The sequence below is a fragment of the Tachysurus fulvidraco genome, chromosome 26 (genome assembly GCF_022655615.1).
Source record: "Tachysurus fulvidraco isolate hzauxx_2018 chromosome 26, HZAU_PFXX_2.0, whole genome shotgun sequence".
Taxonomy (NCBI): Eukaryota; Metazoa; Chordata; class Actinopteri; order Siluriformes; family Bagridae; genus Tachysurus; species Tachysurus fulvidraco.
In genome coordinates this window covers 1,917,893-1,930,392 of record NC_062543.1, presented here as the reverse complement: position 1 = coordinate 1,930,392, position 12,500 = coordinate 1,917,893, and the positions used below count along the sequence as shown (strand labels likewise).

Genomic DNA, 12,500 nt, shown 5'->3' with positions numbered 1-12,500 from the left:
GACATACAATACAAAACATGTTCTAATTAAGACGAGAACCCTTCAGTTAAGGTATTATCTACATAGGCGAATGCTCCGAAGTCGAAATTGTTGGTCATCGTTTTCTTCTTAATAAAAAAAAAGATCCTCTCAGGTGTCCATTCAGCATTCAAGCAGATATTTAGCTTGGTAATTAGTACAAATTTCATGATAAAAGCTGCTTCAAGAATCCTTTCTGAGCACGAGGCCATGTTGAGAACATTTCCAATCTCTTTACACACAAAGCAGAGAGGACTGAAGTTCATTCAGCTCCAGTAAGCACTTTATCCAGGTCAGAGTCTTGGTCAATCTGGAGTCTATCACAGAACCACTGGGTGTGAGGCAGGAGCACACACACACACACACACACACACACACACACACACACACACACACACACACACACACACACAAACTCTACATCTAGGGGCATGTTAGAGCAGCCAATCCAACTAGCAGCATGTTTTTGCGAGGAAACCAGACGGGAAAATTATACTAGCATGCAGAGAAAGCCGACAGAGCCGCGAGGCATCAACTCCACCTGCTGCACCACCTTCCACCACGGCACAAAATCTCTAACAATCTAAGTCGAAGCCTCGGTCGGTGACACGATGCTTTATATGCAGCGCAGAATCAATAGGAGAGATTTCCAAACATGACAAATAGAAAAGTGAAACAATATTCAGAGGAACATTATGATACAGTTAGGTATGAGATCATGTCCAGTTGTACTGTATAAATTGTATGAATTTCATTTCTGACTAAAAATAAATAAAAATAAGAAAATTGGGACCTAAATTGTAATCCAGATTCGACTCTTAGTGAAATTGCGAAGCAGGTCGATTCGAGTCCGACGGAACATTGAGTATTAATTATACTGTTGCAGGTGTCTGAGACACTCAATCGACTTGAATGAAGACACACACTTACCGGATGTCCCCGGGGTCCTCGGTGACGAGTACATCGGTCTTGCAGCTGGCGACAGGGTTGATTGACAGCTCGACCGGTGGCACCACAAAGCTCTTGCTGACAGGCAGCCAAAGGCCTTGGCCCAGACTGTAGGAGGACCTGCACATGGCCATAACACAGGCGATCAGAGAGCATGCTGGGATTCAGCCATGAACACAGACAGCCAGAGGGCATGCTGGGAATGGCAACTACCCAATATTATCCACACAGCTGTTTTTTTTTTTTTTTCAACACCAAAAAGTCATATAACATAAGCCAGATTTGATTAGTGTTAATCTGGTTTAATAGCATCATTTAAAGAATATTAAGACGGAATTAGAAATGTGGGAGTGCGGAACGTTTTATAACTACAGGGCATGAAATAGCTTTTTCTGCTTCCTCTTCATTCTTTATAACGGCAGATATTTATGTTTATTGCGTCTACTGGTGTCAGGGACATGAAACAAAAACAATGAAGACAATTCTAACTGATCAACTGCGTACTACGATGAAACACTTCCACGCTGATGGGCGTGGTCTCTCCGATGATGACTCCACCCCGAAAGCCAAAAGCCAAGAGACACAATGATGCGCTGATTAGGATGAAAATGACTCATGAGGCTCTTTACAGCCATCAGATCTCTGAACCACTCAGATGAGAACAGATGCGAGAAAAAAACGTTCATTATTCATTCATTCATTCTCTACTGCGTTATCGGGTCTACTTCTCGGGTCACGGGGAGCCTGTGCCTAGGGGTTACATTTACATTTACACCATTTACCAGACACCCTTATCCAGAGTGACTTACATTTTTATTTTTATACCGTACAACTGAGCAATTGAGGGTTAAGGGCCTTGCTCAGGGGCCCAGCAGTGGCAACCTGGTGAATATAGGAATCAAACTCACAACCTTCCGATTGGTCGTCCAAAACACCTTAACCACCAGGCTACCACATCCCTGTGGTTAAGGTGCGCTCTAATGATTGGAACGTTTGAGTTCGTATCCCAGGTCCACCAACCCCCCACCACACCACCACCACCACCACCCCCATCAGGAAAAGCTGGACGAAGATAGGAAAAAAAAATAGGAAAAGCTATTTATATGGACTTGGTGCATTCTTGACGTATCATCCAAATAAAATCCATTTCAGTACAAAATGTGTGAAATGGTATCAAATATACAACTGTAATAAAATAACGCTCAGATCAACCGTGTCGACCTTCATGTCTGAGGATGCGACAACAACCGCATGCTCTCGTGTTTCTCCTGAGACCTTATTTCATTTTAGGGCCTATTATATCTTAAACCTCTGCAAAAGTCCATTACAAAATAAGCTGCCATTAATGTAATATGAGTTATTATATTTCCAGACTGTATTGTGTTTGGATCTCAGAGCCATTATGTAATAACCTTATTCTAAATGAATTACTTACTGCCCTTACAATAGTATCCTGCCATGTCAGAGTAATATTATTGCCCCTAGTTGCTAATGTTGATAAGCTGCAATATGCAAATGAAGCCAGATGAAGTGGCTTTTATATTAAAGTTTATTACTGACTGAATAAACACGACTGGAAATTGAGCTTAAACACGACTGGAGATTGAGTTTTCCCAAAGATATCACAGCCCTTCACTGGCTCTGGCTTATCTTGTTGTTGGCTCCGTCCATGTCTAACTCTGCGTGCAGTAAGTGCACGTTTGCATGTATCGTGGTTCAGTGTGTGTGTGTGTGTGTGTGTGACGTGACGTGACATGACATAAGGCTAAGTATAGTGACCCATACTCAGAATTTGTTCTCTGCATTTATCCCATCCAAAGTGTACACACACAGAGCAGTGAACACACACACACACACACACACACACACACACACACACACACACACACACACACACACACACCGTGAACACACACCCGGAGTAGTGGGCAGCCATTTAGCACGTTCACCTCACACCTCCAGGGTGCGGGGTTCGATTCCCGCCTCCGCCTTGTGTGTGTGGAGTTTGCATGTTCTCTCCGTGCCTCAGGGGTTTCCTCCGGGTACTCCGGTTTCCTCCCCCGGTCCAAAGACATGCATGGTAGGTTGATTGGCATCTCTGGAAAATTGTCCGTAGTGTGTGTGTGTGTGAGTGAATGAGAGTGTGTGTGTGCCCTGTGATGGGTTGGCACTCCGTCCAGGGTGTATCCTGCCTCGATACCCGATGACGCCTGAGATAGGCACAGGCTCCCCGTGACCCGAGAAGTTCAGATAAGCGGTAGAAAATGAATGAATGAATGAATGAATGAATAAAAAATTCTAAGTATTTAATAATGAATAAAATAAAACAAATTATTTGATGATAACAATATTTACTAAACAAACCAACAATGGATTTAATCTAATAAAAATGTAAAAATAAATAAATAAATAAATAAATAGAAAAGTTTTGAACAGCTGCTATCACTCAAAATACAATATTTTATTACAACTGTGTATTAATATCAGTTTTCTGGCTGTATGTTAATATGTATTTTGTTCATATTTTATACAACTTCTAGTGTTGTATTTTAATTCGAATTTAGAATAACACTTCAGCAGAAAGTGAAATAGAGGCTAAATCTGCTGAACCGCGTCTCACTGAGACCGAACGCGAGCGACAGCTTCGTCATCCACGGCGCACTCTCTCCTGAACGACAGTGAAGCTCGGCCACTGAGCACTACGCCTCGGTCCCTGACCTCTGATATAGACACAACCACAGTCAATCAGCTCAGATCGATGCCCACTTCCACTCATAAATAAGACCTAGGCGACACGGGCACCGCTCTCGCTCATCAGCTGACACAGAAGAGCCCATCGATTGGCTCTTTCTCCTCGCTATCAATCAGCACCGAGCGAGTGCATTAAACGAGTGTGTCATCAACCGCACGGAGTGATGACATCCCAGTAAGTATGGTGGGAGCTAAATAAATTTAAAGCACTCTTTTGTCTTGGGTAAGGAGTGAAAAATGGCCTCTGCGGAATTATAGGACGATGGATTTATATCGTAGCTTTGCTAATCAATATGTCACACACTGCTAATTGGGGAGGCAGGAAATGATCACGGTGACCTTCATGACAAAAGCAATCACAGGTGATGGAAATAAATATGTGAACGTTTACATTAGTTACAGTACATTGGTTAGCTTTTATTTCTATGAAGCAAAAGATGAATAAATCAATAAACAAAATACTGCAGATTCTGGAATTAATATAATATTTGTAAAGGATATAAAAAAAATTACAAAAATAAAACATATGTTCATTAAAATATTTATCAAAATAAAATTTTATTTTCTTATTATTATTTTCTTATTTCTTTATTTTCTTTTTATTATTATTATTATTATTATTATTATTATTATTATTATTATTATTATTATTATTATTATTGTTGTTGTTGTTGTTGTTGTTGTGGCCTGAATTTTATATACACAAATAATTAAACAATCAAAAAATTTCTATTTATTTATTTATTTATTTATTTATTTATTTATTTATTTATTTACAATTAAGTATAAAATGCACATTTGACGATGAAAGTGTTAAAACGGTAGTGACATGACAGTGATAATGCTCTGAACATTAATTATGATTGGTGGTTATAATGCATTATGAAGCATTCCATTAGGACCTCCTGATGGAACAGCCTTGGTGTTGATATGGTCTGGGGGCAACGCACTCTCAGAGCCTTCACAAACAGCCTCAGAGCTTTTAGTCTGGCTGTGTTTGACTCCCTGAGGCATTGTGATGCTTTCAACAAAGCTTATGTGGTGATCTGAAGATTCTCACCTGAAGATCTTCTCGGGCGCTTGTTCTCCAGTCACCAGGTCATAACCTCGCTCCAGGTTAGAGTACGGCCACGGCCTGCAGGGGGATTTAAGACTCTGTGTCAATAAAGCACAGCAACCAATAACACTACACCACCAGTGTTTTATTCCTCTTTTACCTCATCTCTTTATGGTTACTTTAATGTTATGGAAGGTCCATGAAGCTTCTCTTTCCATAGTCAGTCTCTCGTGAAGTTAATAGGATTCTCTCGTGTATTAATAGGATTAATATTAAAGCACTCATTTCCCATTGTGTGGGAAAAAGGTAACTTACAGTATAAACTTTCTATAACTTTCTGGTGTTACCATAGAAACGGTAAGTTATAAAGGTTCTCAGTAATCAGCTCTGAGATTCAGCTTTGAGCTTCTGTGGTGTGATCGTGAGTCCTGTATATACAGTATATAATATAACAAGGTGATGTGTATAATTTTTTTGCCTGCTTGCCTTTTTTTATTTTTTTTGCCGTGCGTTAAGGTGACAGAGTGTCTTACGGATCTTACCCTTCGTTCCGTCCCCAGTCGGTGCGGATGCAGAGGTGTTCGTGTTCAGGGTCAGGTGAGTAACCCTCCAGGCAGCTACATTCTCCTGAAAGAGCAGAGACAGAGTGACACACTTTCATTTATCTTGCCTGTGGTATAAATCACCCCATTAAATCCCCCCTTTACCCCGCTCTCCTCCGCCCTCGTCTGTCAAACACACCAACTTCTAATAAAGCTTTAGAGCACTGGTCCCCAACCTTTTTTTTCTCCGCGGACCGGTCAATGTTTGATAATTTTACCACGGGCCGCTGGGGGTGGTGGGTGGGAGTTGGCGGCTATTAAATTGAAATTAATAATTTCAATTTAATTGTATTTAAACATGCCTTTTTAACTCACTACAACGCTAAATCAACGAGAATCCTGAGCTTGTTTCTTTACAACGAGACGGTTCCATCTGGGGTAACAGGAGACAATGACACCCGAAGTGTGTCGCTTATGTCCAGTTTATTCCGTCGTTTTGTTTCGGTTGCCGTCACTGCAGACATCCCCGCTTCACACAGATAGCATGTCGGACATGGCGATAGGGATGTAAGTGCTGTGGTGACAATCTCAGGGTATTCCGCCATGACTTTAATCCAGAACACCGGCAGAGTTTCTAACTTTCTAACGACGTCTGTTTCGTGCTCATTGTTGCTAATTTGTGGGTTAAATTTGAGCAAACACAATATACACGTACACCAAGCACTGTTAAACATGACAAAGTACCGGTGAACAGAGAGAAGAGCGATACACACCTTCTCTCTCCACCAAAGCTACAACACCACTGCCGCTCGCAGCCGCTCAGCTCCAGACGTCACCTAAACCCGGCCCCGATATCACGATATTTTGCGCATGCGCGGTATCGGTGCGGCTTTAGGTGACGTCTCTCAGCTCCCGGTTATTAACCTCTCGTCCATGGAAAGTCGCACAAACCCGAGAGAAATACACCACAGTAAATAAAATGGAAATAATTTAATGTTTCTTGGGCGGCCCGGTACCATTTGGTCCACGGACCGGTGCTGGTCCGCGGCCCGGGGGGTGGGGACCACTGATCTAGAGCACTTACTTTAACCCTTTAAGCCCTAACGCTTAATTTGCTCCTAAACTTTTACCTCTTTACACAAGCAGTCAGAAAGAAAGAAAGAAAGAAATCAATCAATTGATCAATAAATAAATAAATAGATAGATAGATAGATAGATAGATAGATAGATAGATAGATAGATAGATAGATAGATAGATAGATAATTTCATGGTTTTGTGTAATAATTCCTAAAAAAAATTAATAACTAGAATTAAATTCTGATTATTTATGATAAAATATTCCTTATAAAGCACAAAGCCCACTTTCTTTATCTTTAGCCGAGTTCCTCTTACACTTTGACTTCATGATGCAGACTAAACTTTATATCGTTCTTAACTATCATAACTGCTCAATAATAAACCAATCACAAGCACTTTTAGCACTTTGATACAAACATCTACTTAAGCACTTCATAACAACTGACACAAACCTTTCATTCACTCTTATATATATATATTTTTCCCCCAGCAAGCACTTTATCCTGATCGGAGAAACAATCGATCTCATTCGTAAGGCACGAACCCAACTGAATGAGACGTGATATTATTTATAAATTCTTATTCCAACAGTTATAAACACTACTTTGTCTGATTGACATAACCCCTTAAGTCATGCTATGTAGATATTAATGAAGATAATATATATTTTGGAAATAATGACATTTTCTGTATTGACTCAAAACAGAACATGAGACTGTTGTAGCTATGTATGCCATACGTCAGTGTCATATAATGTTAATAACATGACATAGCAAATAAGTACAAAAGATCTAAACAACAACAACAACAACAAAGGAATCGACTGCATGGCTGTACAACATACTGACACTATATATTAACTCCGGGCCTTAAAGTAAAGGGTTATAATGAGTATAATGTCTTTATGAATGATTTATGAACACATCATAAATCATTCATAAATAGTGATATCATGACACCATACAGTAGTAGTGATGTAGCTTCTTTTATAGTTCATTTTTATGACATTAACTGTTTATAGATTCAACTTCATTTTTTTTATGTATTTAGCTTTTTTTTATTATTTAAATGGGAATTTATTCAGAATAACTTCTTATACTGATATTCTGTAAGAGCTTCTGTAAATATACCGGAGCCGTGTTTAAAACATTTATATTTTATAGACAATTCAAGAACACACCATTTTGAATTCGAGGTCAATCTGTCCTAGATAAATTCACACCGAGGAATCAAAAAGAGTGTGTTATTTATAAGGAGGTGCACCGTTCGGTCCCCTGCTGCTACGCCGCTAATACGCACCACCTGTTCCTCATCACGGTTCTGCTCACAAAGCATCTTAAATAGAATCAGAGTTACACTGAACATCCTACCGAGCCTTTTACAACACACTCCACCTACCCAGGTGTTTTTTTGTTTTTTTTTACCCCTCTACATTCTGCTTTCTCTTCTCTTCAGTTCAGTTCGGGTTTATTTCTCATTGCTTTGCTGTATTCCACAGTTTCACTGAACTCCTTCAGCACTGAATCACATCTCCCGAGATTTCTCTGTGTGACGTGCTGTGGCTCACAGGAAGCTGATTTATGGGCTGTCAGAAGATATAAACTGCGAGATTCATAAATCTGAAGAAAAAAAATAAAAGAAAACAAACCAAAATAATACAATCGGTTCACTTTAGTTCCGTTTTCGAACTCTTTACTTTTTTGTCTTTTTTTTTTGCCCCCAGGGATCACGGATCATTTCGTTTACCATGATGTAATGCGCAGGAAAAATTCATTATCCCTGGAGCTATTTTATGTCATTGGCACAAATGACACAGCTTCGTTTAGACTGACAGTCACTGAGGCCACGCCCCTTCATTGGGACTGACAGGGACTTAGAGAGAGGACACGCACTCTTCGATCGGACTGACGGCAATTAAGGCCACGCCTCCTTCATTGAAACCGACAGACACAAAGCACACACCTCTTTCAAGGCTATGGCTTCTGTGAAAGTGACAGTTACACAGGCCACGCCTCCTTCTGTGAAAGTTACTGTTAAACAGGCCACACCTCCTTCAGTGAAATTGACAATTACACAGGCCACACCTCCTTCAGTGAAATTGACAATTACACAGGCCACACCTCCTTCAGTGAAATTGACAATTACACAGGCCACACCTCCTTCAGCGAAACTGACAATTACACAGGCCACGCCTCGTTCTGTGAAAGTTACTGTTACATAGGCCACACCTCCTTTTGTGAAACTGACATTTACACAGGCCACGCCTCCTTCTGTGAAAGTTACTGTTACACAGGCCACGCCTCCTTCAGTGAAATTGACAATTACACAAGGCCACGCCTCCTTATGTGAAATTGACAGTTACACAGGCCACGCCTCCTTCTGTGAAATTGACAGTTGCACAAGGCCACGCCTCCTTCTGTGAACGTGACAAATCATTCAACGCCTTCACATTCATCCAATCAGAATCAAGAATCCAGCAGCACCGGAGCCTACAATGTTTATATTTTATAAACATAAAGTACAGAATAACAGAATGAGGTACGACGTAGACTTGAATCTTAAATAAAAAAGCACTGAACTGGACGAGGAGGCATAATAAATAATAGATAGTTCTAGCTCTCCTCAATGCAAAAAAAAAATCTAACAAATAAATTAATAAATAAACCTTTTCAAATGTCTGTCAAATTCCACTCAGCTGTAGGTGGCGGCGTGTCGAGCTGTTCCACTTCACAGGGTTGAAATTCAAAACATTTTCAACAACAGTCTGAAAGATTCCACCTGCAGATTGCCTTTAAATCACCGCCGTCCTGCTGAAAGGGTTCGTTTCAGCAATTTTCACGTTTAATGACATTTCTGAGCTTCTTCCTTTTTTTTTAAATAAAGTTAGAGGGCAGGTTGGATAGAAGGACGTTTTATGAAGGTCTTTTTGAAAGTCTGAACATTTCTTTTAGCCTCTGGTTCTTGCGGAGAGTCTGAAAGAAGCCGAGCCTGCCGCTAATAAAACTAGCTCATCTGCATGCCGATGTAGCTCCTTCACCCCAATCTGGAAGGTCAAAGCCGTTAGCCAGGTGCTAAAACTGCCATCTCAAGAACAATAACGCTAGCCAGGCATTAGCCGAGAGCGCTAGCTGCAGCTTCGGTGCACAGAGTGATGATCCTCTGATGGATTGTTCCAGACCAAATCGTCTGTCACGTGTGCAGGTGAAACGTCGCTAATGTCGTTCTAACGGCTGAAGTCACAGCTCTGGTGAGAACAGCTGCAAAAAAACCTTAGCTTCTGTTCGAGCGTGTGATGTTTCCATCCTGGTACTTTTAAATCACACGGTGGAAAAAATACGGTTGTGTTTGTGTTGAATTTTAACATCATAGACCCTTACATAAGCCCTTTATAACAACATACATGCACTGACTCATTCATAAAGTTTCATTACATCTACATCGAGTAATCATTTTAATTTAGATGTGAACTGATCGATAGAACGATCGACACCTTTATAAATGGTAGCGATTTTTAAATCCGTTATAAACATTACGGTAAGTCGAAATGCGCTTCATGAACTGTTATAACAATGCTTATGATGCTGTTTAAATGCATCGAGTCAGGATGTTATACAGTAAGACACAAGTGAAGACCTCTTTGTATTATTTTGATTTTGAATGAAGGGCAAAATGTGGATCATTATCAAGCAGCGGAGGCAGGAGGCGGAGGCAAGAGGCAGGGGCAATAGGCGGGAGGCAGGAGGCCAGGCTGTAATCATTTTCTCCTCTGTTCTCTCCAGTGTCTGACCTGCATGATTAATGATAGGTTTCATTAGAATGCTTTTCCAATCTCGCTAAAGGCCGTGCGGGCAATTTTCCGATTTCAAGGTTCATGGCCTAGGCACAGGAACGGGGAGGTTGTTGTTCCGATGCATATTTTCACACAATTTCAAGGAAATCAATGCAAGCTGCAGAAATTTAGGAGATTCATCACGTCAGTCTTGTTTATGAACCAGACATAAACAGGATAAATTCCAGACTGATAGACTGATAAACTCAGATAAAAATACAATCTCGTTTTCTCAGGTTCTTTAAACTGACCCAAGGCAGTCCTTATGGACACCTACAGTACGTTATGCCTCTGAATAAAAGCTACATATTTATACATCAATAAACGTATCCTGCTGCTATATCTTGCTGTCATGTTAAAGGTAATGTCATGCTGACATAATATACTATATACTACTGACATAAACCTACATAAACATTTTTATAATATAATATTTTATCTATATCCAGGAGTCATATTTAAAAAAAAAAATAAAAAAGACAGTATTTGTGGACATGTACATAAGCCCTATGTAACAACTGACATGAACCTATGTTTAGTAACACTTATTCCAAATAGAGCTAGCTGAAATGGTAATTGTGATTGACTTAAAGTTGACATATGACATATAATCATGGACACCCACATAAACTTATTATAATGTCTGACATAAAACACCACAAATATCTACGAACACATATCTGTCTACATAAGCCTGTTGTAACAAATGACCTGAAGCTACGTTTAGTAATGCTTATTCCATCTAGAGTTAGCTGAAACGATAATTGTGTTGACTTAATCTCAGTCGACCTGATGAACGTGATGACATATGCCTACATAGTAGATGACATAGGCCTTCATAACCCCTTGATAATGGCTAACAATAAACTAAATACATATCCATAATGGAATATTGTATCTATATCCGGCTGTCCTGTTAAGTTTTTTTAGCAGTTTGACACAATATTCATGGAAGCCTACATAAGCGCTTTATAACAACTGCCATGAACTTGTGTTTAGTAACGCTTATCGTACTTAGAGCTAGCTGAAATAGGAAACTTGATATACTGGAATAGAGCAGTGGTCATTAGCTCATAACACACCTGTACTGTATAAACCCTTTATGACTGTTTAAAAGACACCTGTGTACCAATTGACATAAGGGTTTATAGAGGCTCCTTCCAGTGAGAGCAAGTCATCAGGTTAATTATGATGTCAAATTGATGTAACAACTGAGATAAGCTTTTTTTGACTTAAGGTTAATAAAGTGGAATTAAAGGCCTGAGGTAAATTAACACTGTGTGTGTGTGTGTGTGTGTGTGTGTGTGTGTGTGTGTGTGTGTGTGTGTGTGTGTGTGTGTGTGTGTGTGTTTGTGTGTGTGTAGAGAGAGTGGTAACAGATGGATGAATATAGGAACCGTTTATGAAGCCATGAGTAAAAGAGCTTTTCCGGACTCAGAGGTAGGATAAACCCGGAGGATCTAACCCCATCTCCTCACCCCTTAATCAAACCCCGGCGGGAAGCTGAGATTGACCTGGCAACCGGCCCAGAATTCCTCTTACACCTCACACATGTGGTCGAGAGTGTGGTGAGAAAAACAAGAGGTTTCCATCAGCTAACTCACCGCTATGTCTCCCGAGAGTGAGACAGACAGAGAGAGAGAGAGAGAGAGAGAGAGAGAGAGAGAGAGAGAGAGGTGTAGTGGACCAGAGGGAAATCATAGCAGAAACGACAGACGGAGACAGAAACACAAAGAGGAAGGTTCTCCTGCACCATGGTCACATGTATGATGTATGATTAGAGCCAAGAGAGTGACACAAAAAAATAATGACCTCATTATGCTAACAACAACAACAACAACAACAACAATAAGGTGGTGATTCTTAGAGAAAACACTAGGACTGAAGCTAGAGCTGACAATAAGCATATAATAGAGAATTTATTTATTTATTTATTTATTCTCATTTTCTACCGCTTTATCCGAACTACCTCGGGTCACGGGGAGCCTGTGACTATCTCAGGTGTCATCGGGCATCAAGGCAGGATACACCCTGGATGGAGTGCCAACCCATCGCAGGGCACACACACACTCTCATTCACTCATGCATTCACACACACAAGGCGGAGGCGGGAATCGAACCCCGACCCCGTAGGTGTGAGGCGAACGTGCTACCCACTAAGCCACCGTGCCCCCAAATATTCTGCACTTCCTTCTGTCTTCATCTGCTTATCCGAACTTCTCGGGTCACATGGGAGCCTGTGCCTATCTCAGGAGTCATCGGGCATCGAGGCAGGAT

The 12,500-nt window shown here is 40.6% G+C and overlaps 1 protein-coding gene across 2 annotated transcripts in view; it reads right to left on the bottom strand.

Annotated features, from left to right (window-relative positions):
• Positions 1-12,500, bottom strand: part of LOC113636578 (astrotactin-2-like) — a 369,910-nt gene that overhangs the window by 158,157 nt on the left and 199,253 nt on the right. For both annotated transcript variants that reach the window (XM_047809140.1, XM_047809141.1), the window contains 3 exons: positions 5,317-5,401; positions 4,778-4,852; positions 949-1,086 (listed from right to left, as the gene is read on the bottom strand). In XM_047809140.1, the coding sequence (XP_047665096.1) occupies positions 949-1,086; positions 4,778-4,852; positions 5,317-5,401 (298 nt within the window). The remainder of the gene's footprint in view (positions 1-948; positions 1,087-4,777; positions 4,853-5,316; positions 5,402-12,500) is intronic.